The 24,437-nt window shown below is 38.0% G+C and overlaps 1 protein-coding gene across 1 annotated transcript in view; it reads left to right on the forward strand.

The window, feature by feature from the left end:
* The window catches only part of MYBPC3 (myosin binding protein C3), a 59,688-nt gene that overhangs the window by 32,202 nt on the left and 3,049 nt on the right, over positions 1–24,437 (forward strand). The window contains exons 19-32 of the mRNA XM_061462218.1: positions 12–118; positions 430–459; positions 628–764; positions 2,055–2,132; positions 3,427–3,586; positions 4,966–5,070; positions 8,831–9,019; positions 11,057–11,191; positions 12,688–12,855; positions 13,903–13,991; positions 19,341–19,536; positions 21,379–21,518; positions 22,264–22,423; positions 22,973–23,109. Coding sequence (XP_061318202.1) covers positions 12–118; positions 430–459; positions 628–764; positions 2,055–2,132; positions 3,427–3,586; positions 4,966–5,070; positions 8,831–9,019; positions 11,057–11,191; positions 12,688–12,855; positions 13,903–13,991; positions 19,341–19,536; positions 21,379–21,518; positions 22,264–22,423; positions 22,973–23,109 — 1,831 coding nt within the window. The remainder of the gene's footprint in view (positions 1–11; positions 119–429; positions 460–627; positions 765–2,054; positions 2,133–3,426; positions 3,587–4,965; positions 5,071–8,830; positions 9,020–11,056; positions 11,192–12,687; positions 12,856–13,902; positions 13,992–19,340; positions 19,537–21,378; positions 21,519–22,263; positions 22,424–22,972; positions 23,110–24,437) is intronic.

Raw genomic sequence — 24,437 nt, forward strand, 5'->3', positions numbered from 1 at the left:
CATGTTTCCAGAATCCATAAGCTAACTATTGAGGACGTAACACCAGACGATGAGGCTGATTATTCCTTCATCCCTCAGGGATTTGCTTACAACCTTTCTGCCAAGCTTCAGTTTTTGGGTAAGTTATCTTAGGATATGCAATTGAAATTCCAGAGGTATAAAAAGATGGCATTAATCATGGTTATAGCAGGAAAGAGTATGCAGTCTCCTTCCTGATACCTCAATATAGGCACATTTCATTTCCCTGTTAATTTGTGTCATCATCATCATTGTTTTACTGAGCCTGTTTTTGAGTTTATTGCATTAATCTGTATATGTCTTATGAGGTTTTAATGATGAAAAGTTTTAGAATTACATTGTGAGAGCAGATTCTGTGCAAATTCTGTTTTCTGATCTATTTCTCCTTTCTCTCTCCTCTTTCTTTCCCAGAGGTCAAGATAGATTTTGTACCAAGAGAAGGTAAGAACAGAAGCTGTTATTTACATTAAAGTAAATAAGTTTTCAGTAGCAAGGGAAGCAGTGTTCTTTTTCATTTTTAATTTAATTTATGAATATTCACTATTTTATTTCTTCATACAGAGCACTCAAACTAAAATTTAAAACTTCTTTTCTTTGCCTTTGCTATAGAACCTCCTAAAATCCACCTTGACTGCCTGGGCCAATCCCCTGACACTATTATTGTGGTGGCTGGGAACAAATTGCGATTGGATGTTCCCATATCAGGAGATCCAACACCCACTGTCATCTGGCAGAAAGTAAACAAGGTAGTGTGGAACCTGACACAATGGCTGAGGCAAGCAGGTCATAACAGGAAATCCATTTTCTTTCTTAAATGTTACTCTGATTTGCAATTCTTAGTTACATTTTCATCTTCCCTTTAAATACCTGCAATGCAGCTCTTTGGGATTTTGCTGGTTTTGTGAGAGTCACCCTGAACTGTTCTTTTCCTAAACTGTTGCCTCATTTTCTATTCCAAAAGAAGGTCTTAGTATGTGTGAGTTGATATATGTCCATGCAAACAGGTTATGTGTTTAGTCTCTTTCTACCTCAGAGAAAAAGAAGTAAATGACAAGCCATTCCCACCACCTTCACCTGATAGGATGGACATGTTCCAGAGTTGGCAGCTTTTTTTTTAATCTTGCTCCGGAATTCTACAGTCTGTGAAGAAAACGTCTTCTTAGTAGACCACTGGGATAAAACTGTATTTGGTATGATGAAAATTAAGGACACTTGCTATTTGCCTTATCAAACCAATTACAAAACATCAAAGAGAGAACTTAGACGCTAGACACAAAATGTTAAGTGGGCTTCTTTTCTGGCTGTCTCAGAACATCCCCACCCCTCACCATCTGTGGGCTCTTAAGCTGTAACTAGCACAAAACACAGAAATACTTTGCATAATATTCCACAGCATCATTACACTTTCCATATGTGTAGATACAGACAAAATAATATTGCCAATTATATTAATTTTCCTAGTAAGACTTAGGTATTTTTTCTGCAATTCAGTGTTATTATGGAAATATAAGAGCCGTTTGTCTCTATTTTAGGAACAAAGAAAAATTGACTTTCTCATACACAAGTTTCTTTGATGAAATGATGACTGGGTATCAGACAACACCTATGCCGTGGTATTTTTAAGGCATGAGGTCTCAACATCTACATCTGACTTAGAAAGAAGTAATCAGGTTTTTTTGTAGTTACAAGATGAGTAACCAGTATCACAAGACACAAACAGATTTACAATCAGTTACAGTTCTATAGCAGCAAAGTCGTGCATCTTTGTTAAGCTCCAAATTTGGTTTTGCTTATTTATTCTTCCCTTAATTCACTGAAGTCTGATACATCTATTTCCATTTCTACTTTTGACTTCTGTATAAGTTGATTTCCTTCCCAGGTCTGCTTGCTGCCTTCACTTTGCTCTTCACTTTTCTCACAGTTCCATCTTCAACCCCTGTAACAAACATATGGATTCTCCTCTGTCTTGCAGAAACGGCTTTACTGCTGTGCTCAGAAAGCTTAGCTGACTTTCTCTGGTTTCTTTGCTTATCTAGAAGACCGACCTTATTCGAAGCAATGAGGATTCCATGACTCCCTCAGAAAATGGCAGTGACTTAAATACTGATGGTAAGGTAAGTTCTTCATTATCCATGCAGAGATACAAATATGCTTAGTGTTTTCCAGATAAAAGGTAATATTCAGAAGGAAATAAAATTAAGTTCAGTAGATATTAAACTGGGGAAGCAAAGAGAACATCAGGCCCAACATCCTGCTTCACAATGGCAAGTACTAAACATTTTGAATGCCCACAAGAGATCTGGGAAGCAATTTTTGACTAAAATGCTGATTGAGGAAATCTCTTTCTAATCACCATCACATGGTGGCTGGATTACAAAGAATCAAAGCAGTATTTTGAAAATTCTTTTTAATACATTTATAAATGTTTTTTCCTTTTCTTTCTTACCCACTAACCCGTAAACTTCAATAATAACTAGAGAAAAAAAAGGACAGAAATCTTACAGGGCACAGGGAAAGATGACAATGGGTAAAGAAGGTGGACTATGTATGTACAGAAGTGAAAGAGGATCCATAGAATTTTCCAACGAGTTTCCTTTTTGTCATGATTAACTTATTTTGATATAGTAAAAAAGAAAAATTTGCATTTACTATGTAACAATAAATTTTTCTCAGGTTTTGGTTTCTGGAGGCACTATTCAGGCACATACACTTTCTAATGGTTCCTGTTCCAAGTCTAAAGATACATGGACACATGAAGAAAAGAGCATGTTATAAATGTACAGCAAAGTTGCGATCATTATGTTTAGACCTCAGCTCAAAGTAGAAAGTTACCCCTCTTGTATGGGGTATATGACACTCTTGGTGTCATATTATATGTTATATATGACACTCTTGAGTGACAGAAATCACCCTAAGGACATTAACAAGAAACATGGTAAAGCTTTTAGAGAGCAGTTGTTCAAATCCATGTTATCTGGTGCCAAATGGAGGTACTGTTGATCAGGAATATTTGCTCAACAATTTGGAAGCCTTCTCAAATTTGCACAGTACCTAACTGTTATCCATGAAACTCTTTACACTGGTAATAGCAGATATCCCAAGTAGGAATTTGTGGAAGTACTTAAAGTAACTTCTTTGAAACATAACCTGAGGGGTATGAGTAACTAGCAATTAATCTTAACAATGTGCAGACTTTCAGAACCAATTTTCCCAATGTTATTTATGTGAGATATTTAGTCTAAACTTCCTTTCTTCTATGTATAAATAGAACTTTAAAAGCTTCATTGCTTTTCAGTAATTTTTATTTTATTCAACGATTTGAAGATTTTCTCCAGCTTACCTACAGGCTCATCAGGCTGCCCTGACACAACTTACAATGACTTTATCTGTTCCTTTCACTGCCCACAGCTTCTGTTTGAATCTGAAGGCAGAGTTCGTGTGGAGATGCATGAAGACCACTGTGTGTTCATTATTGAAGGGGCAGAAAAGGAAGATGAGGGAGTATACAGAGTTATAGTTAAGAATCCAGTGGGAGAAGATAAGGCTGATATCACAGTCAAAGTTATTGGTAAGTGAAGGAAGGAAACAGCCATGAAAGCATCTTAAGCTCACTGAAACTCACCCTTCTCTAAATCTGAGTCAAGTTATGACTTTAGGTTTAGAAAAATTGAAAAGGGTCATGAAGGAAGATATACTATCAATCACAAAAGTTAGCAGATGTAATTTGCGCAGGTAGTTGTCTTCTGTGTGAAAAGGTGAGACAACAGCTCCCAGTAGAAATCCATGTACTTTCTTTTTATATATTTCAAGTTTCAGGTGATCCTGTCATTTTACAAATGACATTCTGTTCTACATATATTTCATGCTTGTCTAAGAAAATCTTCTCATCGTTTTGTTGTGGTTTATGTTTTTAAGCAAAGATGACTTCATTCTATAAGCAGTAAATGGAATAAAGAGACATAACGTACCTAATATAAACAGATTGTCACTGTGAGTCACAGAAGAGCTGAGGGGAATACAGTTTTCAGTCAGTGATTTTTATAACATTTTTCACAATATTTAACTTTTTTTTATACTCTTCCACACATATGACAGAATGTCAGGTTATGAGCAAACTTAGAAATGATAAAAGAAAGTTGTTTTCACTTACAGCTCTGAAATGTAGAATCATTGCTTAGATGAATTCTGTCTCTTTTCATCTTTTATAAATACTAACTCATAGGAGGATCACAGAATGGCTTGGGGTGGAAAGGACCTTAAAGATGATCCGGTTCCAACCCCCTGTCGTGGGCCAGGACACCTACCACACCAGATTGCTCAAAGCCTCTTTCAATCTGGCCTTGAGCATTGCCAGAGATGGGGCATTTAGCTCTTCTTTGAGCAACCTCAGCACTCACAGTAAAGAACTTCTTGTATCTAACCTGCACTTCCCCTGTTTAAGTTTAAACCAATTTCCTCCTGTCCTATCACTACAATCCCTGACGAAGAGTCCCGCTCCACTATTCTTGTAGGCCCCCTTCAGCTATTCAAAAGATATTTACTATTAATATCTCCAAAATACAAAAAGACATGCACAATTGTATTCGATATAAAGTTTATTCTAGAGATAATAGGAAGCCCTGGAGCAAGCTTTTTTTTTTTTTTTTTTTTTTTTTTTACAGAATTACCTTGTTACTTTTCATTTTTTTCAAAATTATGGCTGGGAAGAACAAGGGAGCTGAATAATCCATGGTGTTTATAGGAAAAATAACCTGACAGAAAAGAATCAAAGATCAGGATGCACTTTAGCTTAAGAAACTACATCCTCAATTATATCTACTGTTGCTGTCTGATAAAAAATGTATTGATACAATAAAGAAGAAAAGGTTGAAGAGAAATATATCATTGACTTCTATATATAGAAATTGAAACAGTAACAACTCTTATTCATTCTCACACTTTCTTCAGATGTTCCTGACCCTCCAGAAGCTCCCAAGATCAGCAACATTGGAGAAGATTACTGTACTGTGCAATGGCAACCCCCTAAATATGATGGTGGGCAACCAGTACTTGGTAAGAAGTGATAAAATACAAAGTCCCAGCCTTGCCTAGGTTTTTTTTGCTACTGCTTTAAAATGGCACAGAAGCAGTCTCTATGTTTATTCACTCTAGGAAGGCTGTTCCTCAGAAACTAAGTACTCTGATATATCAAATCTTCCAACTGGTCTGGATTCTAGCCCTTTAATTTAAGGCAGAGAGTGCCCCCTACCCTGCTGTTTGAAAGAGAAATGAGCAACTCATTCAGCAAATGAGTTACCAAAGCACAAGGAGGCAATATGAAAAATAAGCTAAACATTCCCATTCAGAACTGCAATTTTAGGTCAGTATCCAGGCCTTTGGACATACTGAGATTAGCCATCAGCTCCAGTTGCCTGCAGTCTCAAACACTCTTACAATATATGTTTCTTTTAGAAAACAACTTCATAATTCAACTTTATATACAACCACACACCACAGGTTACAAAACACTTTTCAATCATCTTAATGACCTTAAAATCTGTGCTAAAAAATAGAAAAATGTCAGCATGTGATCCAGGAAACGCACAGAAGCCATCAAGAACATCACCAATCCTATTTTAAGCTCTCAGCAAAGCATGGTGGGGTTTAGATCAAAATCCCCATAATCCTCAGAAGGAAAAAAAATGCAGAGTTGACCAATTTTAGGGGAAAATTCCTCTGGACTCCAAAAGTAGCAACTTGTTTAATAAGGATCACTGGATTTTGAGTTTCTTTAAAAAATAAAAATACATCAAAAGCCCCATGGACTGCCAAGGGGAAAATAAGGCTAGAAATGTTCTAAAATTCTTTTAAGTCACTGCATAGTGTCTGGCAGAGAGGAGTCTGGATTTGCTTTTGGATAATTGGCCTTCATTCACTTCCACAAGAACAGTCTAATTCAATTCAACAGAAGTTGTCTGTGCAGCAATAAACAAAACAATATTGGGCCAGTCCTTTCTGGTTTCATCTCAGTTGACAGGAATAAGTCAATTTAAACTATTTTGTGCAAAGTTATATACCAATAGCTGTCCCATTACCACAGCCAAAGACACACACACCCCATCCACTGTTGTAGAGTTTTCAGGGCAAATACTTTTGGAAATTCTTCATTTTGTTTTCACAAAAGAAATTATTTGTCAATAATACGTCAATTTGTCAATAATATGTCAATATGTCAATTATATATCAAAAGAACTATTTTGTCAATGTTCCATTATTAACCCTTTTGCCCTACGTGAAGAGATTTCAGGACTGTGCTACTAACAGAGCTAGAATAAAACAACTGTGTATGTGTGGGGTGGGAAGCAGCCAAGATGCAGCACTATCCATTCAAACAAAGCTTTAAATCAAGTTTAAAAGGCAGGGAAAAAGACATATGCATTCTTATCTGTCTCCATATTGTTACAGATGGCATTGTAGGCAGTCTGCTAAAGTCTTTATTAGCTTTATCCAATAAATATAGAAAAGAAATTCACACCCCATTTTCCCTGTTATGTCAGCCTTTCATGATGTCTTGTGTAATTTTTGTATTACTAAAGCATTATCTTTATCTATCAAACATTCTGTGGATTTGGGGAAATAATCTGCTTTACCAAATGTCACCAGCAGTACTAGTATTGCTTTTTTGCCTCCTTTTTACTTTTTTTTTTTTTTGTCTGAAATTGCAATTCTGTTGTGGCCCAGGGAAGAAGTGTCTCAGTTCCGGCAGGAAACACTGCATATCTAAAGCAGCAGAAAACCAGAAACTGAGTTGCTGAAAGTTCTCTCTGTCTCACAGACACCAATGAAGAGAGGAAAAAAGCAGGGATGTGTCAAAGGAACCATAGGTTATTTGCTTCAACATTCAACCCCGTTTAAAAGCTACTGAAAACAAGCATGCAGGAGTAAATTTATACATAAGAAGTGATGATATAACCTGTCAGCTCACAGGTACTTCCACCACTCATTTCCCAAAATAGTCTGTAGACACCCCTCCTCTTGTAAGTCAGTGTAGACAGGGAAGGCTGCTGATGCACGGTGGCTGTGCCTACATCACATCAGCAAACATGCCTATCATTCTCCAATGACCCATTAGAAGCTGAAAGGGTGAATCATACTTCGCAGGTATACCGAAGGAATATGTTTAGGTTTGATAGCCACAAACTTTGTGAGCAGCAGGGATTGAATCACTGATCTACACAGCTCAATTCTTAAGTCTTTACAACATGTTTGCTATAGATTTATACTGTTGTAGCTGACCCTTGTTATGGACATTTCCTCTGTAGACTACAGGGAGAAACAGACATACAGTACATACAAATACCATGCAAATATATGGTATGTGTGAATCACTACTCAGTGTGTTTTCTGATTATTCACTCCGCAGTTAAAAGATTAACAGATTTTAAACCTAAATTTATTTGAAAGAAGTCTATGTGCAACACAGTCTATATGTCACATCCAGACATGCTACGTGCAACACAGAGATGCTGAGAAATCTAATATAGCCAGATGGAAAGAAAAAGTTGATAATTCCTCTGTAGCAGGTCACTGGAAAATAATCTATACAAATGTTTCCAGTATGATACAGAACTACAGATATATATATCTAGGGACATATACTAAAGTATATATATGATATATACTAGGAATCATAGATTCATTTCCCAGTTTTGGGAAGTGAGAAGTTTGTCTTCTAAACTGATAACCCAGCCTGGCATATCATTCTGAAAAAGAGCATGGTAGTGTGGGGAAGTCTGTGGATGTTGAGAGGGAAGGGTGATACACAAAGACCTGGATTCTGTGCACACCAGACTACATCTAAGCTATGCTACAGATTTGTTCTGCAGTGCACCCAGCTCTCTTGGTTCTCTGTAATCATACATGTTCACTTTCCTTCCCAAGGGAATCAGAGCAAGAAAAACACCGCATGGCCAGGACTCACTTTGCTAGAGGGCTGAAGCAGAGCTGGGATCTGCTCTGTCTGGGAAGCACTTTTCTATTTCATAGAATCACAGAATGGTTTGGATTGGAAAAGACCTTAAAGCTCATCCAGTTCCACCCTCCTGCCATGGGCAGGGACATCTCCCACTAGACCAGGTTGCTCCAAGCCCCGTCCAACCTGGCCTTGAATGACTTGGCCACAGACACGAAGATCTAACAAACCAAGAAACAAAAACAGAACTGTCAAACTTTTCTTCCAACCGATCTTTTGCTTTGGGATTTATGCTGTTAGCCAAGATTAGCGAATTGCAGCAGAATGTAAGAAATTAAATTTTTAACTCTATGTCTCATAGAGTTAAAGGCATTTTCATTTAAAGGCAATTTTTCCTCCAGTGGAAGGGCTTTACATTGAACTGCTGTATCTCACACATTTCTTTGCCATTAAGAGTGACTATGGCTTCTTGCCAGAAAGTATTTACCAATTAAACCAGCTCTGATAGTATCCCTATTTTGCATACATCTAAATACCTTAATAGTATATTAAAGTATACCTGTATAGAATGCAAAATGTGCTTAAAGCCTAATATCAGAATGATTCTAAATTGCTTCTACTCTGAAAAGTAGAATTGTTCAGGTAAGAATGTCAGATAAAACGGAAACACTACAAGAGGAAAGTGCAGGGAAAAACCAAGATTTCACACAATTCAGTTAGACATTATAATTCTGAATCACATTTGGCTCTTTCATGCCATTGGAAAAATATAAATCAAATTTAGAAAGGTGATTTTCTTGATTTTCTTTCTTCCTGCATGTGAGAGCAATTACTTTACATTATAAAAGCTGTTCTTTCCAGGATATATTTTAGAAAGAAAGAAGAAGAAGAGCTACCGATGGATGAGGCTGAACTTTGACCTTTTAAAAGACCTAACCTATGAAGCCAAGCGAATGATTGAAGGAGTCATTTATGAGATGCGGGTTTATGCTGTGAATTCTATCGGCATGTCCCGGCCAAGTCCTGCCTCCCAGCCCTTCATGCCAATCGGTGAGTTTTACCCCACTCTCTACTATTTCTACACCAAAACCAAGACAGGACAATTTTCTCCTTTTCAACTGCCTTTATACCTAAAAAAAAAAAAAGTGTTACGAAAGAGGGTATCACCCATCGCTATATTCTACATTTAATCAACCTTTTCCTTTGTGATTTTCCTCTTCTCTGTTTCTCATTCCTGTTCCTGAGAAGCACAGAGGTTCCAGTTTCATGAAACTGCTGATGAATTTATAGTTGTTATAATTAGAGGTGTGAGTGTCAAGCTGGATCTGGAGAAGAGAACTAATTGACAGAAATTTCCCTGTCGCTCTCAGCTTCTCCCATTCCCTTATGGGTGCAAATATCACAGTATCCCACCCAGTACTCCCTTAATCCCGGCCCTCTTCACAGCTAAAAGGATAGCTGATTAAGAAAATATTTGAGGAATGATTTTCTATAAATAATCCTTCCCAACACTGCAGTGCAGTGTCTCCTGCAGTCCCTGAGCAAGAAGCAAACTAAGAGAGTCCTCAGGAAGCTTGCCTGCTAAAACCTTGAGAGAGAAGACCCACAAAAATACAAATAGCTGGAGGTTAAAATGACCAGAGTTGCTAAATCTGCGAATATCAGTGAAGGGGGACATCCTACTGAAGGAGATAACGTAAAAGCAGATGATACACTGAAAGGGTCAGAAGGAAAGGATGAACTGCAAGAAGGGTCTCTTGATTCTGGATTTCAAACACACAACGACTGGTCTGGAAAGGGAGAGGGCAATCAAAACTCATCAAGTGGAGCCACTGAAACAAAAGGTCCACAGTTTTCATGGGATAAGCAGAGTTTTATTGATTAAGGATAAAGTTCACGCTTACTGCTTCAGAGAAGAGGTTTGGGGTTTTGATCGTGTCCTTTGTGGTTGTGTATGTTCCCAACTGCCTTTGCCTCCTGTGTGCTGTTCACAGTCCTTGCTGCTATTTGAATATGAAAAGTTTTGACACAGCTACAGAAAGGAAACTGGGTGATACTTTTTTAATTTTACAATAACTTTGGAAACTAAGATCAATTTCAACCTGTTGCACAATTTATAAATCTGTCATTAACTCACTTTATATAGAAAATATTTCTAATATTTATATCTGTTGTGTATATTTAAAAGATGTTCAGTTTATAATCCTTATACAGTCTGCCAAACTTACATTTCCTGAACATGATTGCTTTTATGCCATGTATACCACATTTTATGTTCCAGCACTCTGAATGTTATTGTATAAAAGTTATCTTTGTTTGCTTTTTGGAGTCAATGGTTTCACAGGAACATTTGTGTATTTGGGATTCTCCAGTAAGGACCTTTCTCCATTGTTTTTGAAGCAATTAACAACAGTCATGCTTAAGGCGACTGAATTTAGCTGGTAGTCCAAATTCTGAATTGTGCGTTTAAAAAGAGCCGCAACACTCCTATTCTGTAAAGATAAGATATAGCTATAGGTAACTGAACTGAAAAGTTTTCAGCCCTGGAGAATTTTTCTCCAGGTTGTCTCTGTTCCAAATGTACAAATCAGAAGTAGTGTTCCTGTTAGCACACAGGCATAACTTGGGGTTATTTTCTCCACTGTTAGAGGAAAATGAGTGAAGTCAATTTTAGTCACTAATGAATTTGGTCTTCTGACTATGCGCTTCTGTGAATTTTGTCTGATGACAACAGGGTGTAAGTACAGAATACAGACTGTAAGCAATTTTTATTTCTAGACTTTTTGGCAGAATTCTGCTGGCAATATGACTCCCTTCTACAGCGCTTCTTTTTTCACTGCTTTTACTCATAAGGGAGAATACATGAATAGGAACTACTATCTTAACCCCTTATTCCCCTCTCTGTTATAGGAATCTTATGCTCCACTTCTCTTACATGATCATCTGTTACATGTTTAAACTGCTATATTTATTTTATTTACACAGATAGCACTGTGTAATTCAGATGCTGATCATTCCTGTAGCCTTTGAATTCTCACTTGTTACAGTGCTATTTCTCAGAATTTACTTCTATGTATTTCCTTATAGCTCCTCCAAGTGAACCAACCCACTTTACAGTGGAAGATGTTTCTGACAGCACTGTCACTTTGAAGTGGAGACCCCCTGAGCGAATTGGAGCAGGGGGATTAGATGGATATATTGTGGAATACCGCAAAGATGGATGTAAGTAAGCACGAGTTCTAGGCAGCAGCACCTGATCGTTATTACAACTGCAATAACTTCACTGCAATATCCCAATAAATTAACCATATCCAGTATAATTGAATTCGACCTCTAATCTATGACTAACACCATCACCAGAGTCACCACATGACTGTAAAACCACAAAAGTCACCTCAACCATAACATCATCCTCACAATCATCATAAAATTGAACACAGAAAAGTACCACAAAGCAAACCCTAAACAAACAAAACACAAGCAGTGCTGTTCCAGTCACTACTATATTTTGTAGCATCCAGAAATTGCATACTCCTTAAAACCAATTTAATAACAAGACTGTAACAACATAAGTCAAACTTCCAAGTTAACTGTTCCCTCATTTCATTTAATACTTGTTATCTGATAATAAGGAGTATAATTGCACCTGCCCTGGTTTCAGCTGGGATAGAATTAATTTTCTTCCTAGTAGCTGGTGTAGTGCTGTGTTTTGTCTGAGAATAACGCTGATAACACACCAGTGTTTCAGATGTTGCTAAGTATCGCTTACCCTGATGAAGGACTTTTCAGTCTCGCATGCTCTGTCACAAGAAGCTGGAAGGGAGCACAGCCAGGATGGCTGACCCAAGCTAGCCAAAGGGATATTCCATACCATAGAATGTCTAGCTCAGTATACGAACTGTGGGAGGGAGCTGGCCAGAAGGAGCCATTTGCTGCTGGGCAGCACCATATCTACAACACCAAATTTACTGTGATGTTACAACATAATATATCAATCATAGAAATCAAACAACAAATTTATCACTTCAATCATGAAATTTAGTCTGACATAAAGCTCAACTGCCATATAATCTAAAGTTGAGGTTTACAGGGTGTAATTTATCCAGAAATAGTTTACAGTCTTTAATGAGGCAGCATCATGCAATTACTGGAATCCCTACAACATCTTCACAGAACAATGATTTTACAGTTATTCTTCTGTGCCATCAGAATAACTAAGGAAGCCCCAAGTATCCTGTTCTACAGTACCAACTGAGAAGTTAATAATAAATTCTAACAGTTATGTGCTCTGGTTGTTTTCAGTACATGTGGCTCTCACCAATTCCTTTGGACACCCACAGGAGATACACTTATTCCAAGAAAAAAATTAAGACTTCAGTTTCTTGCTAAAAATACTTCAAAATTCTCTCTCCCCTAATGAAAATAAATTTAGAGAAAACCCATAGCTCTAAGCTTTATATAGCAGAATGCCAAAGGAGATAGCCAAAGATTATTCCCTTATCTTTAGCTATTTTGAATAACAAAGCGCATACATTCCTTAACTTCACATGTAAAGGTATCTTCTAGATCCAGAGTTCTCTTTCCAGGTTAGTTTATTCCGTCTTAATGTAGTATTGCATGTTAAATCCATTTTACCCCAACATAAATTTACTTCCAATTGTAGACAAGGCATCTGTTTGGAAAATAATTATTAGAGTGTGTAAATCCTATACTTGCAGCTACAGAATGGATGCCAGCTCTTCCTGGCCTAACTGAGCGCACATCTGCACTGATTAAAGACCTGGTCACAGGGGACAAACTTCATTTCCGTATAAAGGCTGTAAATGTGGCCGGTGAGAGTGGAGCAGCAATAATCAAAGATCCTGTTACTGTTCAAGAGATCCTGCGTGAGTATCTGGACTGAATAAATCTTATTCATCTATTTCCTTGGGTCAAAATTCTGCTTTCTGAGAATAACACCCAAATAGCTCTTTCACTTTGACTTCTGATTCTGAGAACTTGCTATACTGCCCAGGTCTTATATTTCTAAAGCATAGCTCTTAAAGCAAAATTCTACTTCTTTCAAAATCTGGACATTTCACCACTTGTAATGCCAATGTCAGCATTTAAGAGACATTTTCTTAATATATAGCTCTCTGCTGGAAAAGCGGTTTTATTACTGCAAAATGACAGCACTGGCTTCAGCAAGAGATCTATTGAAATAGAAGCAGTCATCTGCAATTGTCCTGGGTTATTAATTAACACCCTGTGTATCACCCAACAGCAGCAGATTGGAATTCATTTGACTGGAGTCCAAAAAATATCACAAGCTGCTAACAGTAGAATACTCAAACCTTGACTCGCACCAAGTGTCTGCCAGAGTCTCACCGACGGTAGAATGACTGTAAATGAAATGAAGTTGTAATTTATCTCAAAACCAAATGAACATGAAGGCAGATACTCCAAGTGTATGTTAAGAAATTCTTTCTGCAAATGACTAGGAAAAGAATAAGAAACACATGGAGAACAAAGAAAGCTTTCCAGTGAGGCAAGGCAAAGCAGGGTCTAGATGAAAATATGTGCACTGAGTTCCTCTTAGTGAAAAATAGGCTGTTACAATGAGACTCCACTCCTTCCACATCAACAAAGGACCAAATGACTGTAGAAAGGTGAAGGAAATCCACAGATTGCTCTACTTTCTAAGTCCATAAACGTCTGCAAATGCAATTTACAAAGAGCTGCAGTATCAATACAGCAATAGATTAACCATAGTCTATAATCACTTTTTTCTCCCACACACCCTTTGTGCCATCCTTTCTAATGAACTGATAAAGTTGTCCAAAGAAACAAAGTCCAGATAAAAAGATCACATCCAATGGAAGTCACCTGTGTTTTAAGTAATATTTCAAATTATCAAAAGCTTTTGTGTTTAATGTACTAACGCTTAACTGCAGAGCGCCCCAAAATCTGGTTGCCACGTCATCTCAGGCAGACTCTGGTGAAGAAAGTGGGTGAGACAATCAATATTGTGATCCCTTTTCAGGTATGTATTGGTTTCTATTTATTTCTCAGTTCTTACCTGAAGTAGTTTCATAAAATCACAGAATGGTTTAGGTTGGAAGGGACCTCAAATATCATCTAGTTCCAACCCCCCTTGCCATAGTTTCCCTTACGCAAGTTCCCATTTCTTCACTACTTCAGCCGTATTATAAGTATGGCTGATTTAAAAAATCCTCTCCAATATTAAAGAAATCTAACAAAAAACATCACTCTTCCTTCAGTCATGATTCCCTTCATAATCCCTCCTTTTGGGGAAGAGGAGAAAGGAAGTGCTGTAAGTAAGTGCAAGCCTCTTCCCGGCTATTGACCATAGGATGCATCTTAAAGACAGAGTACACAAAAGCATAGCAATTCAACTCTTCTGGAGCCAACATACCTGTGTGCCTGCTCATTTCTGAAAGTCTTACTATAAAAATTAAGACTTTGTACCTCAACAAAGTATCAGAATTGGCCCTATATGGACTCTGTGTGTACAGAAAGAATATTTTGAATATTAAAGTACATGAGGTCAAGGTGCGCAAAGCACACCATGCCAAGGGTTATCGAGAGTGCACTGTAACTATACATGCTGTGATGGCATGCACAAGGCTGACCTAACCAGTTATTCTGTCTTTGCATTTTGTACTGTATATATATATTCAGCTGTATAAGCAACTATAATGACTATTTGTAAAAGACCACATACATTTTTTCAGATGCAAGACTAATATCAATCCAGTGCAAGAATTAGCATGGGAAAGGAAAAGTTTTTCTCAGCCACAGGAAAAGAAATTGCAAATTGCAGATGCTGGCTCTGACAGATATCTCCTTGGTAATAATAAACATATCATTTAATCTCATCCTCATTTTTATTGAGGAATCTAAAAGTATTGAAGAAACTAAAATTTATCCACTGTTCAGGTTTGACATTTTCAAAAATGTAATGACTTCTTAGTGAAGAGCTTTGAAATCCTCATGTAAAAGGTGATCATAGAATCATATAATAGTCAGGGTTGGAAAGGACCTTAAGATCATCAAGTTCCAACCCCCCTGCCATGGGCAGGGACACCTCACACTAAACCATATCACCCAAGGCCTCGTCCAACCTGGCCTTGAACACAACCTCCCTGGGCAACCTATTCCAGTGCCTCACCACCCTAACAGGAAAGAATTTCCTCCTTAGATCCAGTCTATGGATTGGAGAGATACAGATGAAGATATGGATGGAGATATGCAAAACATTTCAGCAAGGGAGATATATATGCACACATTACCTGTAGTCTTTTGTTTGGACAGTGCCATCAGGAAAACAAACAAACAAAAAAATCTATATAAGAGCAAAATCTATATAAAATACATCTTCTGCCCTGTGGTGCCTGGGTTGCATGAAAAGTTACTTTTCCACAAAGATATATCTAATCAGTAAACAACTGCAAACCAATACATGGAGCAACTGCCTTGAATTGCATAACTGCACTACCTTGACATAACCACATGCTTACTGTCTTCTTTAATGTTTATCTCCGAAATGACTACAATGGCCCCTTCATTGAGGTCTAGCCACATGCGAAATTCAAAATCTGATATTCCCAAGTTGTGAAAGTCTTAAAAAAATTAAATAAACAGGTATTCTTGTGGTTTTGATGTCCGAGTTGAAGAAAATTTGCACAATATTGACATGCTGTCCCATAAGCAGAGGAACTGATAGAGTTTTGTGCTTTATAGATTTGTGCCTTATTTCCCCTTGCACTGGTTTTGGCTAGGCTAGAAATAGTTTTCTTCATAGACCCATAGAGTGGTTTGAGGTGGAAAGGCCCTTAAGGTCATCTAGTTCCAACCCCATGTCATGGGCAGGGACATCTCACACTAGGCCATGTCACCCACAGCTCTGTCCAACCTGGCCTTGAATATCCCTGCCAGGGATGAAGCATTTATCACTTCTTTGGGCACTGTTCCAGTGCCTCACCACCCTCACAGTAAAGAACTTCTCCCTTATATCTAACCTGAACTTTAAGTTTGAACCCATCAACCCTTGTCCTATCACTACAGTTCCTGATGAAGAGTCTCTCTCCAGCACAGCAGCTAATACAAGGCTACATTTTGGATTCATGCTGGAAACGGTGTTGATAGTTTAGGAACCATTTAGTTATTACTGAGCAGTGCTTACGTAACAAAGACTTTTCTGCTTCTCACCCCACCAGCAATGGGGTGCTTAGTTGCCAGCTGGGGTTAAAACAACACCCCCATATCATCTTCCCATCATAACCAGCCACCTCTTCTGATTAGAGCAGCTGCATTGCAATATTCCCAAAGATTTGCCTTACTCCCCTAGGTAACATGTCCTCAGTTCTCCAGGCTGGAGAAAGTACATACAGTAATTAATCCAGAGCTTCCCTTATCCTGCCTGATCATTCACTTGTTGCCAAGCAAAATGGATGAAGACCAAGTCTTCCCTGGCTTTCCCTCAGTGGAAACTTTCTCTCTAACTGAAGTTTCGGTATTTCACCCTGTTGTCAGTTTCTCAAAACTATACTAAGCTAATCTGACATCAGAGTAGCTGACTGACAGACAAATCATGTGATGGCATAAACTCTTGTCTCCTAAAAGGGAATTTGTCACAGTGTGGAATTCCAGCTACAGCGACAATTCTTAATACTGCGAAAGCTACTTAAAATATGCAAAGCTGATGAGCTTCCCCCTCAAAAAAGCAAAGGGAACATTTCACTTCACATTTTGAAACAGGTTAAATCACTGACCATTTCTTGAAGAAAAAGACTCAGTAGATATAAATATGATCTTCAAATTATAAAAAGAATATAGGAGAAATTACATAAACATGGGAATTACTGTGAAGCCTGAGCTTGGGAACACAAGCAGGCAGCACGTTAACTAAAGTGTAAGTCAGTATCTCTCCCTATTCAGTGTCTGTGCAACCCTGACAGTGACATCTGAGGTCACTACTTTGTCATTTAATGCTAAATTCTATTTCATGCCTTGTCAAGGCATCCTGGGGCAAATGCTATTTGCAAATCTTTAGATTAAAGTGTACAGAAAAGAACAAGTACAACATTATCACTAACCCCTTTTCTATTGAGTACATTAAGCAGGTGGGACATTCTGCTGAAATGAAGGGAATCAGCACACTCTTGTTTCAAAATTAACTACGTGGAGACATGATTGATGGGATATTCTGTGCTATTAGGGGATAAAATTCACAGTATTGCTAAGAAGTCATCTTGCCAATCATGTTTGTTTGAATATAAATATGTAAAAGCATTTCAATTCATTCTTCCCCTCCAATAAGCTCCCTGAACTTTTTCTGATGTGCTATTTACCCACTGTCAATCACTGTTCTCTCTCAGATTACCTATTACACATTGCAGAAATCCAATCCTATTAGATATGTATTAGGAACATGCTTTCTATCTGTTTATGCTTTTCACAGTCTATAAATATATGAAAACCAACACTATGAACACTTGCAACCTTTCACTGGCACTCACTGCACCTCAAAAAAGGAGGTGCTGTGACTGAACATATCTGATCAACCACACCAGAACACTAGCAGTACGAAAGCTTGATTTGTCATCAAGATACATCTTACAGTAAAGATAATGCTATGGTTTCTCATGCTCATTTTTGCCAAGATATTTAGGGCCAGTTCTTTGACTCACCTCATTACTCAATCCATCAAGAATTATTAAATCTTGTAATCAGTCTGAAAACCTATTTGGAAAGTAAGATAGAGTCAATTCTTGTCAAGTTCACCAATAAATAGACATGGGTATGGGAAAAATCCAAACCACCTCAGAACACCAAAACACATCCTTTTCCTTGTTCAAGAAATTCTACTATACCTTCTAGCTGAAGAAGGCAAGACATGTCTTCCTCTAACAGGTATTTGTACAGGTTGTATGATATGGGATCAGGCTGAAGGTACACAAACTGGACAAAATAATTTGGTATATAATATTTCAGAGCTACAGGCCTGAGGTGACTGTACTTCTTGGCAAAAAGCAGTAAGAAAATTAGTTACCAGATGGGGGAAATGGAAGATCCAACCCCACTGCTCATTCAGGGTTTATTAACAGCCCTGATGTAAAATCAATTACAATACAACTGATGACTTCAATGCCAGAGAAAAGAACATCTATTAAAGAAAAGCTTTCCTAGGTGTTTTATAAGTCCTTTAAGTGTTCTTTTGGCCTGACTCTAATAAGAAAAGTTTTTTTTCCAATACCACAGAAAAATAAAATTATACTCCACAGACTTACTGAGCAAATACCAGACAAACCTGAAACAAAAGTGCAGCAAAGCACAATGATTTCTTTTTATTCTTCCTACCTTTAGGCACCTAAACCATGAGTCTGAGTATGCTCATTTCCCCCTGTAGGAAATAGTCTTACAAGGCATGTTACAGACACCCAGTGAGCTAAGGAGCCTTCTAGAGGGTTTTCTCTGATGCTTACTGGAGGTGGAGGGCAGTATATGTTCTTAGACTTGAGTTCTAGGGCAGCCTGGCTGCTGGCTTGGATGGTCTCATTTCCTCTCCCCACCCATTTGAGCTACTCCTGGCATTCACCTAACCCTGTGTTCCACTGTTTCACCATGTTAATCTGGCAGAAACTTAAAAAAAAACCTCCAAGTTATTTTCTGCTAGATTAACTATTAATACAGTTGAGAAATACGATATGGCCCTTTTCTGCTCTCTTGGGATTCTTGGTTGGACCTGTACTGCAGAAGTAGTACTCAAACAGCATTTGGAGAACTATTATCTAACAGTTTTCCTGGAAATGGCTGAATGACAGGGATGTAAACCACAGATGTAATCATCTTCCATGGGTATAGCAACACTGACTGCTTAGGTTGACAGTCACCAAAACAATTTTTGTAATGCAGAAGGAAAGAAGGAATTACACAGTAAGTTTCACATCCAAAGACTTCAAGATTATAACAATTTCTTTAAAGATCTTTAAAAAACCTGGGGATAGAGAATCAAATGCTTTAAGAAAGGGAGAAGGGAAAGAAAGCTAATAAACTCCTCAGACACTAAAGAAGTCTGTTACTTAATAATAACCAAAGCAAGCCAGATCAGCTGCTGGCTTCACCCATCCTGGTAAAGAGACCAGACCAGCATGAGAATATTGTTCTGGATTTGTTCTCAACACAACTTCAGTCTCTTCTCTAACTAAATTAGTATTTTGAGAGTTTACAATCTCAACTCCAGAAATTAAGTTAGGCTTTCTAGACTTAGAGATCACTAAAGAACAGGAAAAAAAAAAAAAAAAAGGAAAATTGAAAGCTATGATAGCCTACAAAAAATAATTATTACTTCTTTTTTTTTTCTTTTCAGGGTAAACCAAGACCCAAAATCATTTGGTTGAAAGATGGTCAACCTCTAGACTCCAAAGATGTGGGAATTCGGAACAGCAACACGGATACAATCCTTTTTATCAGAAAGGCAGAGCTTCATCACTCAGGAGCATATGAAATCACTCTTCAGATAGAAAACATGGCTGATAAAGTTGCAATAGCAATACAAATCATAGGTAAGAACCTGACAACATCAAGATATCTAAAACAAAATAGCGGCCAATCAGAAACAATCCAAAGATCCAGCTGCCTCAGAATCCCTTCACCAGCAATGGTTAATAACAGATGACCAGAACAAAGCTCAGAGCAGGGCCAAGTGGACCACCTCATTTTCCCACTGTATTTTCCCAGCTTGGAATTATTTCTGTCCTAGAGACTTTTGGAGGGAGGGGGATTACCTGTGTGTTCCACAGCTCTTCAGAGATTTGTTTTTTAGTATACCTCTACTGTTCTGAGAATCAGAAATGACAGGACACAGTCCTGTGAATTTGGAACATTCAGGTTTAATGCTTTACTCTGTTAAGACTGTCTAGTTAGCTCGAGGTTTAGTGGAGGCTTATTTTCAATTATACAATTTCTAGTCTTTCCTCGAGTCATTTTAAAGGGATTCAAGGCCAGATTTTCAGTAACTTCCCTTGGGATTTTGTGAGATATATTGTGAGATCATCTCTACTCAGATTTCATTAATGTTGAGCCAGCAGTCTCCTATTTCTCCTTATCACAGCTCTATTTAACATTCTCCATAACTGTTTTTATTTCTCCTTCCCCACATTTTCACACTGTCATCCCAAATTTCCTCCAGTGTATCAATACATTTTTAGAACATGTATTGTGGCACAAAAAGATTATTAAAACATAACCCTTGATGCTTTGGAATTAAAAACATAACACTGTATCCTGCTCCATGTTTTATAAAGTAATGTTGGCAGAAGGGGTATGCAGTGGTGCCAACAGCAGACAAGAAAGGAGTAACAAACTGGAGCAAATATGTCTTAATGTCACCAGCTGCTGCTGCTCAAGAGGATGCTGCAGTTCTGCTACCACAAAACAAGTAAATAGCAGCTAAAGTAGAGTAATCCCAAAGGACTCAGGTAAAGGGGAGTAGGGCACCCTACACACCAAGCACCTTTCTGAAACTGGCTGCTGACTCTAGATTCTAGCACACCGCTCTGACAGCATTGTATCAAAGATCTTTCACCCACTGTTTGGTACTGTAGAGAGGCATAAAAGCACATGCATATGCCATTGTCAGAGTTATTTCCTATATAAAATGAATGGCTAAAAAAAGCAACTAATCTTATCACAGAGATTAATACAAGTCAGAGTTGGAGGGTAGGTATTAAACTTCTTACTTCTTGGGCAGCTTGCTCAACTAAAAGGGAACAAATCAGTTTTGTTTAAAACGCCTGTCCAAAAAAGAGAAAGCGTTTGTCACATACACAAACACTACTGCAAACAAGGCATCCATTTAGCAAATTTGTCTCTCTCTACCTTTTGTGAGACTTTCCTTTAAAAAGCCTTACAAGTTGGGGATATTCTCAAATCCCAGCCTTCCTTAGCTGAGAGGAATATATACACATATATTTTATTTTATAATATAAATACTTTGTTATTTATATTATTCTCAGTGTACCTAAATGGCTAAGAAATTGCACTGAGGTAACACAGCAAGTAGGAAAACTGTAGTTAAAGATTTATTCACATCCATCCAAACAACACAAACTTCTTATGCCATTTTAAGGAGGAATTTGTCTCGTTCCTGCTACTAATTCTACTGCGTTGCCTATTTCTCAGTAGTTTTCACAAGAGTACTCAGAAGAGTATTAAGAGGGCATTTGAAAATGTCCCAACTTTCCTGTTTACAGCTTCAACTTCACATAAATGAAGTGCATTGCTATGGAACAATTACAGATTGCTATCAAGCTGTACTTTTTCCCTTCATGGGAGGAAATGACAAAGTTCTTAGATCTTGAACCAAAAGCTAAGTTTGTTTCTTTCTTTTCATGTCCCCCCTGCAGACAAGCCTGGTCCTCCACATGATGTAAAGCTTGTAGATGTTTGGGGATTTAATGCAGCCCTGGAGTGGTCACCTCCACAAGATGATGGCAATGCACAGATCTCGGGCTACACAGTTCAGAAAGCTGACAAAAAGACAATGGTAAGAAATAGCACTGAGTCAGTGACTTTGTGTGGAGTTTAAACAGCTGCCTGCTCTGCGAACGCAGAGACTTGAGGAAAAGAGCTGAATTCATGACCCATTTGCATGTTCAAGGTGCCCTATGGCAGAACCTCAAAGAATAAAATCTAGAAAGAAGTAAAAGGCTAAGTATAGAAATGTATAGAAATGCCCAGTAGAGAATATTTTAAAAAGAGTCTTGGCCTTCCTGTTTCTGGTGGTGGCCGGACAGACAGCTCTACTCAGAAGGTAGAATTATAAATTTTTTTATTTGGAATTCTATTTTTCATACATGCAGGGAAAAGCTGAAGGGGAGGGAGGAAGACTTAGACTTGAATTCAGATGTTCAAATACAAGGGTATATACTGGGAGAGGTATGTATGACAGTCAAACTGGGAAATCTCTCTCATGGAAGTCCCCATCAAGTAGTCACCTTCTGAGGACACATCTTGTATCAGGTTTCCCAGATACAAATAGGGCTAAAATGTAAAGAGTTGTGGGTTTTTTCTCTAAAAATGCAAGTATCCATTGATAGATGTGCACATCTATCATACCTAGTAAGAAAACAGATCAGTCGATCTTCATGGGTAGCAACACAACATTACTTTCACAGGTTAGTGTTAAATACCTGTCTTTTCCCTGTAGCAAGAAGGATCTGTTTGTACCAAAACTAGCACCATGTCTGACCTCTCATATCATCTTTCTAAACAGTGTAGTCTTGTTACAGGAATGGTATACGGTGTTTGATCACTATCGTCGCACAAACTGTGTAGTGTCAGACCTGATTATGGGAAATGAGTATTTTTTTCGAATCTTCAGTGAAAATCTGTGTGGACTGAGTGAAACTGCTGCAACCACCAAAAAGCCTGCCTATATTCAAAAAACAGGTAACACATTCTTTAAAACAGAGATCACAAAAGCTGCTAAGTACCAGGAGTAATGCACTGGTAAATGGAAAATACAGTATTACTAGACAGACCACTGGAGATATTGTCATTACATAGTAACTAGCACTCAGAAAGTATTTTAGCATCAAGAGCCTTTATCTAGGCAGATCTCCTGTACTAACATGAACATCTGTTCAAAAATAGAAGACTGTGTGATTAAATACATTATTTTCTTAAAATAATACAACTGGGGGGGGTATATTTACATTCTAGGATTATAAGTTTAAGACTTCCCCTGCAGCCGTACGGCTTTCATATTTGTAACAGAAGCTGAAACCCCAAGACTGCCAGGAGTTTTTACTTCAACTAAAGCATTAAACATTAGATGTGTTTTAAAATGAAGTGAATTTAAAGATTTGTGATATAAAAGCCATAGCTTTGATGCTTCTTTAAATCATACAGGCAAATTGAGAGGCTGTACACAGGTCAACAGAACTGATAACACAGTTCTTAACACAGTTCTTACTAGTTTGTTTCTTTGAATTGCAGGCACCACTTATAAGCCACCTACTTACAAAGAACACGACTTCTCCGAACCTCCTAAATTCACTCACCCTTTAGTAAACCGTTCAGTGATTGCAGGATACAACACCACACTCAGCTGTGCTGTAAGAGGAATCCCCAAGGTACAGATTACATCAACTGTCACTGATATTGTTGCAACAAGCCAAGATGCTGCCTTAGAATTCATGCCAGTTCAGTGTGACCAGAGTACAACATGACTGTGTTAAGAAAAAGGCTTTTTATCTTCCCCCTCATTCAGGCTTAACCAGAATGCCTGGTGCAAGCATTTGGGGGGCTGTGCACAGAACCAGTGGGCAATACAGTAAAGGAGACAGAGGAAAGGACAGTCATTGCTTACGGTAACATCAAACCATTGAAAATGCACCACGTGGACATAAAATCTACTCATTAAACAACAACAAAAAAGTATCTGACAATGTATATTCTCTTCAGTCTTGCAAGAAAACAGCAACTAATGTAATCTCCTCTTCCACTGACACAAATAATGTGTACAAACACCAGTATGTCAGTACATCCATAGAACTTTTTGAGAGTCTCAGCTATTTTACAAGACTATCTAGAATAAGACCTGCTGTCATGCGAGGTTTTGGGGTTTTTGTTGTCCCCCGTCCCCCCCAGTCTCACAGGAATATTTTCTCAGTCTAAATGTATTTGTTGAAGTCTCTTTGAAGAGAACAAAAAGATGTACATTTTTGTTAGTCGGGAACAAGCAGAAAAAACTGTATCAGATAAGAGCTAAATTTAGGTTTCTCAAAAAAGGGAAATATGCTTTTTGTCTGCAGTGAAGGACTTTACCATATTATGACATAATCTTGTCATAAATATAAATCAGTACAGTCACAAAAAATGCAATATTCCTTTTCCCTTCCCCTTCTGGCTGCTTATTTCCAGCTCCTCTCCCTTTCTCATGCCTGCACAAGGATCTGATAGCTACATAGAAAAGCATGTAAGGTAAATATTCAATGTTTAAATTACACACCCCCCCAGACTACCCCTCCAAACAAGATAGTTTTAATGCAACCATTTGCTGCAGTTCACTGGATTCTGAAAGAGCTCCGGGCAAAACTCAAATATAAAAAGGCAGCATACCCAAGTAAATAGCTGCAAAAGAACAAGAACATTATAAAAGAAATACCAGCAACTCCAGGCAAAATCCATCCTCCAGTAGCTACCCCAGCTAAGATTAATCATGAAATGACAGTGTTAGTAATGATATTCCCTATTGGTTAACTGACCTTTCTGTGCATCTGTATCCACTTCATCCCGTTTCCATGGTTTTAAGATTCTAAGAAAACTGCATATTTCACAGCTGTTAAATACAGCAGTCGCAGGCTTTTGAATCTGAGCACACTGGTTCTTCCTTCCACACTACTCTGAAGCACACAAATGCATCCTTCAGTACATTTAATGCTCTTAAAGCAGCTTTTCC

The sequence above is a fragment of the Pezoporus flaviventris genome, unplaced genomic scaffold (assembly GCF_033815535.1).
Source record: "Pezoporus flaviventris isolate CSIRO_AGI_PZ_B2104156 unplaced genomic scaffold, CSIRO_AGI_Pfla_v1 ptg000035l, whole genome shotgun sequence".
Lineage (NCBI taxonomy): Eukaryota > Metazoa > Chordata > Aves > Psittaciformes > Psittacidae > Pezoporus > Pezoporus flaviventris.